The following is an 18757-nucleotide window of genomic DNA, read 5'->3' as shown; positions in this document are numbered from 1 at the left end:
TGTCAAAGGCTGTAAGGTTTTAAAACTTATTACGCTTCAGATATTGACCTGTTTAAAACCTAATAGAAGTGTTCAATGCAAACACTAGGAAATCTGAAGATGCTGGAAATTCAAGCAACACACATAAAATGTTAGTAGAACACAGCAGGTCAGGCAGCATCTATAGGAAGAAGCAACAGTCGACGCTTCGTCCTGACGTAGGGTCTCGGCCCAAAATGTCGACTGTGCTTCTTCCTGTAGATGCTGCCTGGCCTGCTGTGTTCCACCAGCATTTTGTGAAGTGTTCAATGAATTGATTTTCAAAGTTACAAATAGCCACATTAAACATAAGTAAATTGTTAAAATAAATGCTTTTAATTTCTCTAGTCAGCGAGTTGAATAGGTTATCGGTTTTTATGGCAGCTTCTGAATTGCATAGGACTGAGACAGATGGCTAATCTGGAGTCTGATAATGGAGCAGAGTGCCAAATCTTGTGTCGACCATGCCATTAAAAATCTGAATTGACAATTGAGGAACATAAGTCTAAGGCATGTTTGTATGGGAATTTTGAATACCTGGCATTCCCTTGGACGTTCTAGCCATAGCTAGTGTGATTTGTTTGGTTGATTTTTTATTTTGCCTCATTATTACACATAATTATATATTTGAGGATTCCATGAAACGAGTTCCCAGTTTTGCTTTGTGTCTGGAAGTTATTTCCAGAAATGAACGAAGATGTAAGAATGCTCACCTGTGTAGTTGTTGCAGTGTCCAAAGGCAAGTTTGTGATTATTGTGCACTCTAAGTGAGTAGCAATATTTGGTTTGAGTTGGTGGACGTATGAAGAATTTCAAAAAGGTATTTGCTGGTTCCCGCATGAATTGAGGCAGGTTGTTTGCAAACTGTAATATGTTTTGAAGTTAGCATTATTATGATATGAGGCTGAAGGCTGTAACATTTTCACATGTAACTTTTTCATCCTAGGCAAAGCAAGCTGTGCAGAACCTAATAGACAAACACCAAATAATACCTGGAAATATTCTACGAGCCCTTTTAGAGCGTGTTCACTGGAGACAAAAAAATGAATGATTGTATGCTTTTAAGAACTCATCTGAAGGACACTTTTTAAAACATTTTCATTTTCAAGAATCTATTCAAATACTGAATTATGTCTCTTGTTATGCATTAAAATTACTCTGTTGAACAATTCTTTTGCGCCATTATTAATGTTGTTATCAATTTCCTATCAGTTTTGGTATGAAAAGTTGAATGTTCAATGTCCTGTATCAAATACCTCTCTCCATTACATTCTTGACCTCAGGTAGATATAGATATAGTGATGATACACTGAGGAAGGAAGGACCAGAAGCTTTTCCTTGGAATCTCATGGTAGGTGGTCATAAATGGAGGTGCCAAATGCCTTTGTAAGTGGGCTGAAGAATAGTATTGCTAGAGTAATGGAGACAACTTCCACAGGAGATGGATACCTGTCAAATTGTGGTTAGTGGATATTATTATAAACATCTGATGATATATTCACCAAATTAAATATTGGAAATGTTTGTTAATGGTCCCAGGCTGATACCAGAACGTCCACATGCATTAAAGATATCAATCTTTTGTCTCCCAAATTTTTGTTATTAAATAGATGATATTATCTCATTTTGATATTTCATTCTATGTTCATAACTCATTAATGCAGCTTGTGCACATAGTAATGTTTCAATAAAACAAGTAGTTTTCTCCCAATAGTAGGCTCTTTAGCAGTCGGCAAGTAATTCTCATTGATTTGGGATATATTTACGTTACATACCACCTTGATACTTTTCCTAAAACTGAATGATTTTATCTGTTTTGAGAATGTTCAAGCTGATCACATGTGTAGCAAAAAGCATTTAGTTTACCTGTTAGCCTGTTAATAATGAGTTGTAGGTTGTAGCTTTATGTGAATTTACAATCTGACATCAAGAGATCTTGCACTGATTCAGCATTTCCAGAGTCTAAGATAAATAGAATATCATCCCAAAATTGTAGGAAATAATTTGATTTGCAAAAGTTACTGTAAATTGTTCTACATTTCCTGTCTAAGATGCTTAACACCCCGTTTTATGAGGGGGGAAATATACCTATCAAATGCATTTACAACATAACTGGAACCAGCATCCCATATTTTAAACTGGTGTTAATCATTTTTGTATGATCTAATCATTTTTATTTAAAATAACCTTTCTCAGTACAAATTTATTTCTTTAATTCAAAGCATTACAAGTTTATTTCTTTAATTCAAAAACAACTATATTGTTTCAGTTAGTGACATGACCATAGATATAAATTTTAAAAAATAAGGAATTTATTATTTAAAATACAGGTTTTTCTCAGTGTATCTGAATGGTACCCTTATAAATTTTAAGCAATATTAACATGCCTATGTTATTGCGTGATGAAGTGGAATTTAACTAAGTTGGGCTGATTTGTTTTTTTTTGGCCATCTCTTGCAATTTGGACAGATTCTTAAAAAAAAACAATGTTTTAAAATACTGGCCTCAAAGAAATTTAAATTATATTGTATCTTTTACAATAGCATAATCCAGAACACATTACAATGATTTTCTTTTGATATAATCACATTTAGTAAGTACAGGAGCTATATGTACTCCAAAAAACAACAAGTGTGCTATTAATTTGATTTTGGAAGCATGGCCAGGTTTAAATGTTTCATGGACAAGGTTAACTCCCCTGACATTTTGAGTAATGTTAATGAAATATTTTGTAGTACCTTGAACAAGCAAATAGGAAGTTGATTTAACAACTCATTCAAAACACATAGTTGATAGTAACCACTAGGTACTGCAGATGCAGGATATCCAGAGCAATCATGGATGGGAATAAACAGTCGACATTTCTGGCCAAGACACTTCATCGGGAGTCCTGAAACGTCAACTGTTTATCCCCATCCACTGATGCTGCCTGACCTGCTGAGCTCCTCAAGCACATGGTGCGTATTGTAGTTGATTTTGCTGTCTTAAGCAGTATTGTTGGTCAGTCTTAAGAGTTGCTGATCATGAGACCTGCAACATTCTAATTTGGGGCTGAGATTACTGCCATGGTCCCATTTTATTCAACATTCAGATATTTATATGCAAATTGGAACATTCCAATTAAATCCAGTCAACTTCGAGCTTGTGGAAGCTTTTTTTTTGTCCTAAAATAGGTCTTTCTATTGTTTGGACTAGTGTCTTGTGTTTCAATGTGAATAATGTGGAAGTTAACTTTCCCTGTTAGATGAGCACTATAGTAAAGTATAGGTGAGTAGAAGTAGTACTGACCAATTCTGGATGAAATCATAGTTGCAATTTTATTTTCCATCTATTTTAATTCTTTTTTCCATTTTTTCTGTTTCTACATATCCAATCCAGATATCAAATAGGATTTAAAGAAATCTCACTTCTAGCAATGCTGTCATTAATTTGCTGCCAAAGTGTTTTCTTTTTCCAAGACTGAACCAAATTAATAAATACAGGAATAAATAATTGGGCAGCGAATTTAACTAACTTGTAATGGCTGCTTGAAGAGTTCTGATAACATATAGTCCTTAGTGCAAAGCAATATACACAAAATATGGTTTTGTCTTGTTACACTTAAAAAGATAGACAGAAACATTAAATTTAAATGATGTGTTTTAATAATTCACAAAGCTGATATTTTACATAACAAAATATTCCAAGTATAAAATGTGATCCCATTTACTGTCAGAAAGCAGGCATGGAAAGAACAGCCATTACATTTAGTAAAGACTTGTTTATTTCAGGTTTGGCTCCCAGTTGTACAAGACTCTTGCATTGTGAGCCAGAGCACTTACACAATAGAGAATGAATGATCCATATGCTGCACTTCACTGCACTATATATTCTAAGAAGCACAGCTTCAGAAACCCTCTTGGTGCTTTTTGTAATATCCACTTTTTTGATGTGAATATCCCTTTAAGATTATCCACAGTTGGCTGATCCATTAAATGAATGTATTTAAATATGGAATTTTTATTTGAATTGAACAATATCAAATGTTGGGCTGTAATATTGTATGTGAGCAGATTCTGCTTGCACATGGGTCAAAACATTTGATATATTTTGATTCTGTTTGTGACCAATCACAGCTTATTCATGTTCCTTGTATAAAATTTAAATCCTGATTGCAATATTTGTAAGTAGCAAATTGTACTTGAAATTCTAGGGTCCTGATGTCATAACTTTGACCAAAACATTTTTCTTATGCATTCGTTAATAAATTCTATTAGTACATGTTGATCTGTACTTTGTTTGCTGTGATAATCCCTATACAGTGGGTTCTGGTTAATTAGGACACATCGGGACCAGTATGTTTTTGGCCCAGTAAAGCGGCTGCCTTAATTAGCCAAAGATTCAAGGAAATAGTTGAATGATATAAGAAAGACAAACTGCAAAATTATGTATTTAAATGAAATAACAAATTAGAATATTAATAATACTACTACAGTACTATAAAACTGTGTATTGGTTCCAAATAGTTATCAATGGAGGAAATGATGCAGTGTACGCTGCTGCATTCTTCTTGATTGACTAAATGAACAAAATCAGTGCAGGCATCTAGTGTAGATAATGGACTGCCTTCATACGATGTTTTCTATGATCCTTCAAGTCTTTATTTTCATTGTAACAGTCAAGATGATTCAGTACCTTAATTCTTCATAGTCCCTAACTTGCTGAAGTAGTGAAATCATTTCATTTTCCTGGCTGTATCTGGTATCTCTAAGCCTAAATACTTGAAACCACAGCGAGCAAAACAGTTCTGAGTTGGGCTTGATGCTTATTCCTCACCAAGTTATCAGTGACAAAAATTACTGCTTTTTGATAGAACACATGCAACTGATGCTATTTAAAAATTGTTCACTCTGAGCATGGTATGGCGTCTAATGGTCACATAAGTGCACGTGGTTGATGCTAATTAGAAACTGTTGGGCAACAATATCCTGTTCCAATTAAGCAGCACAGTGTCTCAACTAAATGAAGGGAATTCTGACCACTTTCTCGATTAGTTTTGGTTCTTTAAGAGACCCATATAAGCGGCTGCCCTAAGTAACCGATGGCCCAGTTAACTGGAATTCACTGTACACTGCTTGTAAATTAAAGTATTAAAAACATTTCTATATTTTGAAGGAAAAAATGGTCTGGAATGGATTACTCAGGTGCACATAAATTGAGGTTGGAAATTGGCTTATAAATTTCAAACCTACTTTAGATGGTGTTTGTGTTTCTATCGTATCCTGGATTTAATTATTGTATATTTAAAATGTCTTTCTTGCTAAAGTTTAAATATTGATTATTATTGCTGACATTTAATTGTTTAGAACTGACTCTTAATTATCTCCTCCCAGACCATTGTAAATGCCAAATTGCAAATATTTTTTGTTAACACAAGAGACTCTGCTGTAGGTTCTTATTTTAAGTTGGCTCTTGCAGGATTCTAGTTTTTACCTTGGCACTTTCGGTAAAGTTGTATCTAAATTGCTTGTATTTGTTAGTGATGAAAACTGTTTTAAATTCTCAACTTGTTTTATTTCTCTCTTTATATTGCTTATATAAATATGGTTTATAATAATGTAATTTGCTTGGTTCCTTTGTCAATACAAGTGCCAATACCTGCTGTTCAGAAACTTGAAATGCCTTTGCCACTTATTGAAATAAGACTTGACTTTGCATCTTACCATTAAGCACCTTCTTCAGAGCAATATAAAAGTAAAAATTCATGAGCAATATCATTCAGAAGGAACAGATCTTATTTTGAGTCTATTGAAAAGCTTACTATGCTGCAGCAGGGGAACCATGTCATTTTTTAAAAAAAGGAAACTTCTGGTTCTAGTCCAGATAAATCCGGATTTTCCCACACTCCAGGGAATAAAGGCATAATCTATTCAACCTTTCTGTGTAACTCAGGCCCAAACCTGAGTCCTGGCAACATCCTTGTGAATTTTCTTTGCACTTTTTCAATTTTATTGATACTTTTTCTGCAGGTAGGTGACCGGAACTGCACACAATACTGCAGATTAGGCCGCACCAATGTGTTATTCGGCTTCAACATAACATCCCAACTCCTGTTGTCAGTTCTTTGATTTATAAATGTCAATGTGCCAAAGCTCTCTTTACTATCTACCCGTGACACAACTTACAAGGAATTATGAATCTGTAACCCCAGATTCGTCTGTTCACACTCCTCAATGTCCTGCTGATCACTGATTAAGTCCTGCCCTGGTTTCCCCATTTTTCCAGCTGATCCACATCACACTGCAAGCTTTGCTAGCCTTCCTCGCTGTCCACTAACCCCCAAATGGTGGTGTCTTCTGCAAATTTGATGATCCAGTTTACTACATATCACCCAGATCACTGGTATAGGTGACTAACAATATCCAGCACCGATCCTTGCAGCACTCCTCTAGTTACAGGCAACCATTTTCTACCACTCTGTGGCTTCTCCTATGAAGAATGTCTAATCCAATTTACTACCTCATGCCAAGTGACTGTACCTTCTTTACCAAACTCCCATGAGGGACCTTGTCAAAGGTCTTGCTAAAGTCTCTGTAGACAATATCCACTGTCTTTCCTTCATCAACTTCCCTGGTAACTTAGACATGACCTAATTTGCATAAGCCATTTTAATACAATTTTTAGAGAGAAAAGGTTCTGCCTTTTAAAGCCCTTCAACTCTCTGAATATTTCTGCTTGAGAAGTATAAGAATAATTTATGTTTGCAAATGACAATGTGCTGAATTATTTGCTATCTATAATACTTAAAAGATTAAAAGAAAACAAAATAGTATTTATTTACTTAGAGATTCGAGTTCAATTATCAAAATTCCAAGCTTACTAGGCTTAAATGAAATTGGTTCATAATAGTGCTAAACTAATGCATATTTTCTTGTAGGGTTGAAATCGAATTTCAGTAGAAAAGATGAAACACCACTTTCTGCTATTCGGTGGTGAAGTTTTTCTCCAGTTATAATCATGGTGTTCTCTTTAGATGGGTGTTAATAAAGCGTTCTAGTACAAAAATCATCTGAAAATTCCAATCAAGTAATTCCCAACTGAATTTAAAAGCAAATCACTTTTATTCCCCCTCATTTTGTAACAGTATCAGTTAATGAGATCAACAGACTACTGAGGCCCTGGTTTGTTTCTCGATCTTGCCTGACATTCATTCTGTTTATATTAGACATCTAGGTCATCTACTCAATAGTTGAGCTAGGGATGTAAAGAAAGCTGTTTCATTTAGGTGTTAGGGTCTTGTCAATAAACTAATTGACAAAGTGTAAAAAATATGAAGCCTGTATCCTGGTTAATTAGAGTGATCAATCAATTTCTAGTCTCAATCTTGGATTGGCAACAGACCATAGATAGACTAATACACTGTGTGAGACACTAGCTTTAGGAGAGGATAAAGAAACCAAACGTCTTTGGGCAAAGCTTGCAAAGGTGCAGGCATTTACACTTGTATTGGTGGCACAGTGAAATGAGCATGAATCTTGTTAAGCTACTAAGATTGAATATTTACCAAATGAGCACAAAAATAAAATCATATGTTGTTCAGGGACAAAGGTGTATACCACATATAATGTTTCTATGTATGTGATTGATTTTGAATCCTCCATTGTGGTAAAGTGATTGTGTGCATAATTAGCCACAAGGTAGTTTTTGTTGCATTACCATTATCTTTTAGCCCTTTTTAGAAAGTTTGTTATGTCATGAATACTGTGCATTAACTTTTTATTAGGATTGTGTAAATCAAAATAAATAACCCAAGAGGATGAAGGAAATTGTTCTCAGAAGACTGCCTAATGTATTACTGTCACTGCCTGTGCTTCGTCATGAGGAACAACTAACTTAACAAAGTATTTTGCCAGCATGTAAAAGATAATGGTAATGTCTCCTTCGCTTTGTTTTTAAATGACCAATTTTCTGTAATTGAGCAGATACTAACATTAGAAAGCAGTTCTATTCCAGTTACAGAAAGATCTTGTAACATCTGAATGGGTTGGATTTTCAATTGAAATGGTGATGTACAAAATCAGGATTCAAAAATCGACAACTCGTCAAATTTACTTTTTCCAGTTGCTTTTGTACAGTAGTTGTATTTGTATATCAAGTTTTCCATCTGCAAATACTGTGTACTACTGAAATTCTGTGTAAATCCAATGTGTTAAAACATTTCAGGCCACTTTTCTTGCTGAACAGTGAACTTAAATAAGATCAAAGAGACCAGTTATGTTTAAAAGATTTTTGTAGAGAATTACTACAATGAATGTGAAAAATGTAGTAAGTAATATGTTCACCCAAATTGGCTAGCATAATGATTTAAAATACCTATAAATTGTACTATATTTAAATTGCTGGTATACAAGAGTTTATTGAGAATGGACTGAACTTAAATCTACTTGCCTTTTAAAATACACTTGTGCCAGTCTGAAAAATGTATTCGTGTTGACAAAGCTAATAATTTGGCAGTGACAGAAACATTCCAATTTTTTTTTCATAAAAGATGTAGTATACAGCCTTTGTATTGATATCTTGTGCATCCAGAAGTACACTTGAGAACTTCACATTCTCCGACAGGAATTAAAATTAATAGCTTATTTGTAACAGTGCTATTTTGTGATCTTTCTAAGCATAAGGATTGCTTGTGACATTTTCGTTACCTTTTTGTCAGCAGCTCCTTGTGTGAATGTGGAGAGAAGGCTGTGTGTTTGCCTGCTGCTGGAGTGGGTGCAGTGGAGTGCTATTGTCAGAAATCATTTAGCACTGGTGACAGAAACTGTTGTTCAGGGGAAGGTACTGAGTCAAAAACTTGAGTGTCTTTTTTGTTACTTTTCCAACTGAAACAACTATGTGTCCTTTATGGAGTTACAAAAGTAGCAAGGATGGGTATAACCATAATGCGCTTTGATGGAAAGCAAGGTTTATAATACTTTGTACTCACACAAGCTGTCCCTCCCTTACTAATGTTACCTTTGAAATAGTTTGGCAAAGTGGTATATTTATGATATACTGAGATATTGTTCTAAGATTTGTATTCTCCTATGTTTAAATTTTTTCTGGAAAAAGTACTCAAATTTATCAGGGTGTGGATGCTAATTTTGCATTTGTAAAGCAACTGTTATGAGGGTCATACCGAATTCAAGTTGTTGAAATCTTATTGCTGGTCAGGAGCGAAAATAGGTGGATCTCAAGTGGCATAAGTGTTGTCATGTCAGCACACTGCTATCTGTTCTGTAGAGTTTCATTATACTGTGTTAAAAGTCTTATAGTGAAATGGAAATAGAGTTGTGACTAATCTTGCTACTATCGATACAACATGCACAGTGATGATTATTTTAATTGTAAGAAACGTCCTGTCAGCTGTTTTATTCTGATTAAAAACTTTATCTGGTGATTAAATACTTGATTAACAATTTTAATTGCTAAATGCATTTGATCATTGTAAAATCGAGCTTATTTTGAAATTTTTAAAGTTACTTGTTTTTAATACATTCCAATAAAATACCTTTTTGAACTGTCAACTGTTGGTTTCTGCCTGTGTCAAATATTATTCACGATATAATGTAGGGATTACTGTCCATTTTAGTAGATAATTTGGAATGACATTAATAATAATTTGGAAAGGCAGGGACTAATCAGAGACTGCCAACATGGCTTTGTCAAGGGCAGAGAAATTTAAATTAATTTTTGAAGAAGTAATAAAGGGCTGATGAAGAAATGGAAGCAGACTGGATTTACATGGACTTTAGTTAATTATTGGATAAGGTCCCACATGGGTGTTGACAAATTAGTTTGGTAGTAGTTGATGGCAGAGCATTGGTTATGCAGTTAGATGCCCGTGAAATGGTGCCCTACAAAGATTGATGTAGGAACCCTTGTTGTTTGTAATAAACATGAATGACGTGCATTTGGGAAACAAGACCAGTTATTTTGTGGATGACATGGAGAATGATAGAAGAGCTGAAAGCATGGTAAGTAGCCAGGCTACAAAGGATAATGTGTTGAAAATGGTAAAAAAAAAAAGCGGATGGAATAAAATCCTTACAGATCTGAGATTCTGCTCTGTGGTGTTTCTGAGCTTCTCCTCAGCGCTGAGGCTGTACCCTGCTCTGGCTGCTCTATGCTTAGTGTCTGTGAGCTTTGCAGCGATTTGCCCCATGGTGTGCTAGACTGAGTCTGTGGACCTGCTCCGGGCTTCGCGTCTTTGGATTCAATTTCGTTCTGGATGCTGTTGCATGATTTTTTCTCTCTGCACATTGAGTATTGGTCTCTTTTTTAATTGGGTTCTTTTGGGTTTCTTGTGGTTGGGAAAAAATCTTGACGTATCTCATGGTTGTATAATTTATACATACTTAGATTATAAATGTACTTTTAACTTTGTTGCATTTTGATGAATGGTAGGGTTTTGGTGTAGCAAGGAACAGGAAGATGGCAATGCAGGTAGATTACATGATTAGGAAGGCAAATGGGGCTAATAAGTACAGAATTTAAGGAGGGTATGTCCCGACTTTATAAAACCTTGATCAGCTGGAGATCTGTATGCAGTTCAATGTCAAATATAAGGACATGATAGAGCTGGAGAAGATACAGAGGAGATTCACCAGGGTGATGACTGAAATGGAGTTAGTCAATGTGGAAAGACTGGAGAAGCTAGGTCTGTTTTTGAAGCAGAAGTTAAAAGGAGACATGATTGTGGTTAATAAAGAAATCAGATTGAGTGGTATTAGTAGGGTTGACAGCATTGAGAGTTGTGGGTGTATGTTGGAAACTGGTGAGTGGAAGTACATTGGGTGGTAACCAGGCCATGAGTGTTCATTTCAGTGGTTGATCTGAGAGACCCACTGTAACGAAAGCAGAAGTACATTGTCTTGATGATTACATGGATTTGCATTGGCAATTCTTAGAGGTGAATATAACATCAAGGATCTCATGCTGCCCGAGTGTTACTTGGGATGGAAGTACAGTCAGTGGCTTTGGAGTGGGGCCTATATTTTCAGTGAACAGCTAAGACCTTGGTTTTAGTATTCACAATACTGGTATAAAATTTCTTATCTGTTTTAGATACTGGACAAGTAGTGTAAATTAGAAACTTGCATATTGTATATTATTATGCAATACCTAATAGAAAAATACAGTAAGTATATATTAAGTAGTTAAATAAGTAGTGCAAAATAGCAATTAAAAATGAGGTACTGTTCACATGTCAATGTCAATTCAGAAATCAGATGGCAGAGGAGAAGAAGTTATTCCTGAACCATTGAGTGTGTACCTTCAGGCTTCTGTACCGCCTTCATGATGGTAGCAACGAGAACAAAGCATGGCTTGGGTGATGGGGGCCCTTAATGATGGATGTCACCTTTTTGAGCCATCACTCCTTGAAGATGTCCTAAATATTATGGGGGCCAGTGCCCATGATGGAGCTGACTAAGTTTTCAACTCTGCAGCTTATTTCGAATCTATGCAGTAGTGCCCCCATACCAGATGATAAGAAAGCTCTCCATGATACAACTGTAAAGATTTGCAAAGGTCTTTGGTGACATACCAAACCTCCTCAAGCTCCTAATGAAATACAGTTGCTGTCATGCCTTTGTTGCATCGCTATGTTGGGTCTAGGTTAGATCTTCAGAGGTTTTGAAATCCAGGAATTTAAAATTGCTCATTCTTTCCACTTTTGATCCCTCTGTGAGTACTGATGTATTACCCTTCTTGAAATCCACAATCAGTTCCTTGGTCTTACTGAAGCTGAGTGTAAGGTTGTTGCTGTGACACCACTCAACTAGCTGATACATCTTTCTCATGTATGCCCTCTCATCACCATCTGAAATTCTGTCAACAATAGTTGTAACATCGAGCAACTTTGTAGATGGCATTTGAGCTGTGCCCAACCACACAGTCATGGGTGTAGGGAGAGTAGAGCAGAGGACCAAGCACACATCTCTGAGGTGCGCCAGTGTTGATTGTCAGCGAGGTGAAGATGTTATTTCCGAGATTTAATCACATTTCAATAAGATCTGGGCAAAAAGTATTGGAAGTACCATTTTCACCTGACACGGGGTTGGAAGGAATATGGGATCAAAAGTAATATACTGTGGCTGGATATGACATGTTCCCAGAGATCTTGATGAATTTGTTAATTTTTCATTATGTGTGATAATGGAATAATTTTATATCCAACTTAACAGTTGGCATGCCATTACTATATATTGTTAAATGGATGGAAGCATAAATTTGCAAAGGAGCATAGATAAAGTATAGTCATTAACAAAAGAAATCTGAAATGTTCAATAACAGCATCCAGTAAATACTTCTATCATCACTAATCTGTTGTCATCAAAATTACAGCATGTGACAGCTGTTCTATTGCTGAGGAGAATTATTTTTGAGTGGCATTGCATTTCTTTCAGAACCACGTGACTAACATAATTAAATGTTACCAACTATTTGTTGTAAGAAGATGTACCTGTGTGCCATTTTGTTTTAAATTCTGTGATTGCTATTGTTCTCCTGTCCTTGAGTTTCCTGAGGATTATGTATTTCTTTAGATTGAGTAAGTTTAATTAAAAATGTAGGTCTGATATAATGACAAAGAAGAGAATGAATGGAATACATGATAAATACAGAAAAAAAATGAATTACAGTAAGTGTGTGCATAATATATTTGCGAAGATGTTTTGGATACTATGGAGGATAGTACCCATGATGGAGCTGATTATTTTTATAACTCGCTGCAGGTTGCTACGATCCTGTGCATTAGCCCTTCCCACTCCACCAGACTGTGATGCAGCCAGTCAGTGCTCTCCACAGTACATCTGTAGATGTTTTTGATTGTTTTAGGAGACAAACCAAATCTCTTCAAATGCCTGATGAAATATAGCCACTGTCTTGCCTTCTTCATAGCTGCATTGATATGTTGGGACCAGGTTAGACCTTCAGAGATATTGACACCCAGGAACTTGAAATTGCTCGCTCTTTTCATTTCTGATCATATACTTTCTGAAATCCACAATCAGCTTCTTGGTCTTACTGATGTTGAGTGCAAGGTTGTTGCTGCAACACCACTCAACTAGCTAGTGTACCTTGCTCATGTCCACCTTCTCATCACCATCTGAGATTCTGCCAACAACAGCTGGTATTATCATCAAACTTATAGATGCCATTTCCACTATGCCTAGTCAATCTGACTCTAGTTAAAGTCTGATCGTATTTTGCAAATTAATACAGCTGTCAGTATTTGTATTTTATATTGAATAAATTTCCACTAACATCTTTGCTGCGTTCATTACACAGCTTCATGTTATTTACATATTTAAGTTCGAATCTCCAGAATGTGTAGTCAAGTTTGCAAAGAACCAGCACAAATCCAGACTTCTGCAACTAACTGTTCTTTAGTGGATGTCAGATATTTCTTTTGGACTTATTCCATGATCATGATAAACCTACTTAGACATGTCTTTGTCTCCACCAATAAAAGCCAGTATAGGTAATCAGCAGTAATAGCACATACTGCTCAGTGGTTATCATTGATCAGCAAGTTCTGAGGATAGATGTTATCCCATACAGTTTATGATTTAGTGAAAAATAATGCCCAGTACCTTTTTTATATTTTTCTTGTAGCAAAATTATAAATTCCAGTTAAACATGTATGCAAAAGTTACTGTTCAAATCCCAAAGTTGTCTCCAAATGGTTCATGTCTGCGGAATGCACTCAGTGCTGGACTGTTCATGTTGTTTAGTGTGGAAGCACAAGCAAAAATTCTCTCCATTCAAAATAGGGAATGTGTAAGTACTTACCAATTTATTTCTCAGGAGGGGATGGCACAATGGATTTGTGAAAGTATTAGCTAATGTACATTTTTAATATTTTAGTTTATATGTGCTCAATAAATATGAATTGTTTAAATAGTTTTTGAAAATCTGAAACACTCATTGATAGTTCTAGGAAATGAACTTGCTTTGGGTATTTTCTTGGGATCAAGGTTAACTGACTTTCATTCTGGTTTTGTGGACTCAGAGGTGACTATGGAATTGGATATAGGAAGCATAGACTTTTTCACAAGTGTGTCCAGAGGTGCCTGGTGTGAAATGATATACTGATCCTGCTACTTACACAGGGCTTCCATTTGTTTCTGATACACGGACACTAGGTTATCAACATCATCCTGAATTTTCCATCTCCACTTTGAGAGGTCGTGGATCAGAGATTCCCAAAGTAGTAAAGCTCTGACAATCTGGCATCCTTGTAACTTTGCTTTCTGCTGGAAAAGCAAGAGATGTTGTACTCTTATTAATAGCAAATCAGATGTTTAGAAAAATGTTACACAGTAGTAAAGTAGAATGTCCATTGGCTCTGCAACAGAGAACAGTAAAACACGGTACAGACCCTTTGGTTCACGATTTTGTTGCCAACCTTTCTATCCACTCCAAGGTTAAACTAGCACTTCCCTCTTGCATTTACCTTCATCCATATGCCTATCTAAGCATCTCTTAAATATCTCTAATGTATCTGCCTCAACCACCACCCTGCTAGCATATTTCATGTATCAACCAATCACCTTAAAATTATGCCCCCTCATATTAGCCATTTCTGCCCTGGATAAAATGTGTCGGCTATGCTCTATATCAATGCTGCTTATTATCTTGTACAACTCTAAGTCTCCTCTCATCATCTTCTTCTCCAAAGAGAATAGATGTAGATTGCTTAATGTTTCTTCATAAGACATGTTTTCTAATCCAGGCAACGTCCTGGTAAATCTCCTGTGTACCCTCTCTAAAGCTTCCACATCCTTCCTATAATGAGGCGACCAGAATTGAACATAATACTCTAAGTTCGCAGTTCAAAAATTTCAAAGTAAAATTTATTATCAGAGTACCTACATGTCACCATAGACAACCAATGTGGTCTTACAGAATTTTAGAAAGCCACGATGTTACCTTGTGGCACTTGAAATCAATCCCTCAACTAATGAAGGCCTAGACATCATATAATGCTAGCAAAAGTTTGGGTACCCATGGTCAAAATTTCTGTTACTGTGAATAGTTAAGTGAGTAGAAGATCAACTGATCTCCAAAAGTCATAAAGTTAAAGATGAAACATTCTTTTCAACATTTTAAGCAAGATTGTGTATTATTTTGTTTTGTTCAATTTTAGAGTAGAAAAAAGGAAAGGAGCACCAAGAAAAAGTTTGGATACCCTAAGAGATTTGAGCTCTCAGATAACTTTTACCAAGGTCTCAGATCTTAATTAGCTTGTTAGGGCTATGGCTTGTTCACAGTCCTCGTTAGGAAAGGTCAGGTGATGCAAATTTCAAAGCTTTATAAATATCCTGACTCCTCAAACCTTGTCCCAACAATCAGCCGCCATGAACTCCTCTAAGCAGCTGGCTAGCACTCTGAAAATTAAAATAAATTCTGCCCACAAAGCAGGAGAAGGCTATAAGAAGATAGCAAAGCGTTTTCAGGTAGCCATTTCCTCACTTCGTAATGTAATTAAGAAATGGCAGTTAACAGGAACAGTGGAGGTCAGGTTGTGGTCTGGAAGACCAAGAAAACTTTGCAAGAGAACAGCTATAGGATTGCTAGAAAGGCAAATCAAAGCCCCCATTTGACTGCAGAAGACCTTCAGGAAGATTTAGCAGACTCTGGAGTGGTGGTGCACTGTTCTACTGTGCAGTGACACCTGCACAAGTATGACCTTCATGGAAGAGTCAACAGAAAAAAACCTTTCCTGGGTCCTCACCACAAAATTCAGTGTCAGAAGTTTGCAAAGGAACATCTAAACAAGCCTGATGCACTTTGGAAACAAGTCCCATGGACTGATGAAGTTAAAATAGAACTTTTTGGCCGCAATGGGTGAAGTTATGTTTGGAGAAAAAAAGGGTGCAGAATTTCACGAAAAGAACACCTCTCCAACTGTTAAGCATGGGGGTGGATCGATCATGCTTTGGGCTTGTGTTGCAGCCAATGCCGTGGGGAACATTTCACTGGTAGAGGGAAGAATGGATTCAATTATATACCAGCAAATTCTGGAAGCAGTCATCACACTGTCTAAAAAAGCTGAAGATGAAAAGAGGATGGCTTCTACAACAGGATAATGATCCTAAACAAAATCCACAATGGACTACCCCAAGAGGCGCAAGCTGAAGGGTTTGCCATGGCCCTCACAGTCCCTGACCTAAACGTCATTGAAAATCTGTGGATAGACTTCAAAAGAGCAGTGCATGCAAGACGGTCCAAGAATCTCACAGAACTAAAAGCCTTTTGCAAGGAAGAATGGGCAAAAATCCCCCAAACAAGAATTGAAAGACTCTTAGCTGGCTACAGATAGCATTTACAAGCTGTGATACTTGCCAAAGGGGGTGTTACTAATTACTGACCACGCAGGGTGCCCAAACTTTTCCTTCGGGCCCTTTTCCTTTTTTGTTATTTTGAAACTGTAAAAGATGGAAATAAAGTCATCTTAAAATAGTATAGAAATGTGTCATCTTTAACTTTAACCTTGTTAATTATGATTCAATAATGATTTGCGGTTCTTGACACTGTACCCAAATTTGTAATGACTAATTGAGTTTCATTTCGTAGTGTGAAAATAATATAATTATTCCTTCCAGTAAAAGGCAGAATTCAGGAATTGTCCTTTCTATTGATCCTTGATCATGCATGCTGTATCACATTATAATCTATATTACAGCCTAAGTAACACTTACAAACAAAACCAAGCCATTGCACTATGATGGTTTTGCCAGATGAAGAGAGCTGGATGTGCACTTCCATGTCACAGTGAAGCTCCCAGAGATTCGTTGCTATGGCAAAATATTGAGATCTATATATTACCTGGCTAAAAAAATTAAAAAATATATATATAAAAAGTTGTCCAGGATTTTTTTTAATATATATCTGACAAAGCCTCAGAAGGATTCAATTTTTTTTTAAAGAAAATTTTCATGATTAATTGCATGCTCTTTCTGCACAGTTAATTGCTGGAACATGACAGGAAGTTCTGTGTGCATTGATTTTACAGTATTAATGCCAGAAGAGAAAATGGAAGTCTTTATAAATTTAGAACATAAATATTGAACAGGAGCAGACACTTAGACCCACAAAGTTGTGTTTAACTATTAAATTAGTAATCAAATTTCCAACTAATCTAATCCCTTCTCTACACAACATCTATTTCCTATCTCCTTCACATTCCCATTTAGATATGTCCATACATGGCCTCCTCTACTGCCATGATAAGGCCAAACTCCGGTTGGAGGAACAACATCTCATATACTGTCTGGTTAGTCTCCAGCCCCTTGGTATGAACATCGAATTCTCCAACTTCCGGTAATTCCTTCCCTCTCCCTTCCCCATCCCACCTTCACTCTGTCTCCTCTTCTAGCTGCCTATCACCTCTCATGACTCTGCCTTCTTCTACTACCCATAGTGCTTTCCCCTTAGTTTCCTCCTTCTCCTCTCATGCCTATCCTCTCCCTGTTTCCCCTCCCCCACCCCTTGATCTTTCCTCTGATTGGTTTTCCACCCTCTCCCCACCTTCCTTATATGGCCTCTGCCCCCTCCTTCTTTAATCCTGACAAAGGGTCTTGACCTGAAACATTGACTGCTTCTTTCAACGGATGCTGCCCGACCTGCTGAGTTCATCCAGCCTTTTTGTACATCTATTTCCTTTCACTTCCTGACACTTTTTTTAAAAAAACTTTTTTTATTGAGTTTTCAAATAATTACAGAAAGAAAAAAAATGTAAAAAAAATATATACCCTTCCCCCCTCCCCTTAACCCCTCCCCCCCTAACATCCCTATAGAAAAAAAGAAGAGAAAAAAAAAGAAAGAGTGCCTGGATATCGGGAGATCCCCACATGCTCCATGGAGTTCGTAATAACTTTAATATATATATCTATTTATTTCCCCAAATAACCAATTATTTTATCTTCAGAGCACCTATATACTTAATCCTGTCTTTTGTAAATAAGGGCGCCAAATTTTCAAAAATGTTTCATATTTATCTCTTCAATTATAAGTAATTTTTTCAAGTGGAATACAGCTGGAAATTTCATTCTTCCAACGATCTATACTTAAGTATGCATCCGATTTCCAAGTAACTGCAATAGCCTTTTTGGCTACTGCCAGTGCAATTTTTATAAATTCCTTCTGATATTTATTCAATTTGGGGTTCGATTTTATCCCTTCAATGTCACCTAATAAAAATAATATTGGATTATGTGGAAGTTGTGTTCCAATAAAACTCTTAAATTTGTCCAAAAAGGTTGAATTTTAGAACAAGACCAAGTAGAACGTAAAAAAGTACCGATTTCTTGTTTACATCGGAAACACTGATTGGATAAATTTGGGTTTAATATATATATTACTTCCTGACACTTCTTCACTCGGAGTGGTGGGAGCGTGGAACGAGCTGCCATCTGACATGGTAAATGCGGGCTAATTCTTAAGTTTTAAGACTCAGCATAAAGAAAGAACTATCTCTGACAGATAAATTTATTAGATTATACCTCCCCAAATATGTGGTAACTGAATTTCTTGGCAAATAGGCAAATATGCAAATATTGAGCTTAGCCACCACTCAAGTTATTCTGCTTGTTCCAGATTCACAAGAATTTATGAAGCAAAATATAATTTGTTAAATTCTGAAATGAGAAATTTGAATCATATTCAAATCACAGTCACCGTTTTTCTTAATTATTTCAATGTCTAGCAAAAC

General features: G+C 36.1%; 1 protein-coding gene across 2 annotated transcripts in view; it reads left to right on the top strand.

The window, feature by feature from the left end:
* Window positions 1-9563, top strand: part of tmem68 (transmembrane protein 68) — a 61008-nt gene extending 51445 nt beyond the window's left edge. Inside the window, exon 7 of one of the 2 annotated variants that reach the window (XM_059981121.1) lies at window positions 965-9563. In XM_059981121.1, coding sequence (XP_059837104.1) covers window positions 965-1069 — 105 coding nt within the window. In that variant the 3' untranslated portion in view covers window positions 1070-9563. The remainder of the gene's footprint in view (window positions 1-964) is intronic. The other variant, XM_059981127.1, reaches the window with a different exon arrangement.
* Window positions 9564-18757: the final 9194 nt, after the last annotated feature.

This window comes from Hypanus sabinus, chromosome 1 (assembly GCF_030144855.1).
Source record: "Hypanus sabinus isolate sHypSab1 chromosome 1, sHypSab1.hap1, whole genome shotgun sequence".
Classification (NCBI taxonomy): Eukaryota; Metazoa; Chordata; class Chondrichthyes; order Myliobatiformes; family Dasyatidae; genus Hypanus; species Hypanus sabinus.
This window is presented reverse-complemented; position numbering and strand designations above follow the sequence as displayed.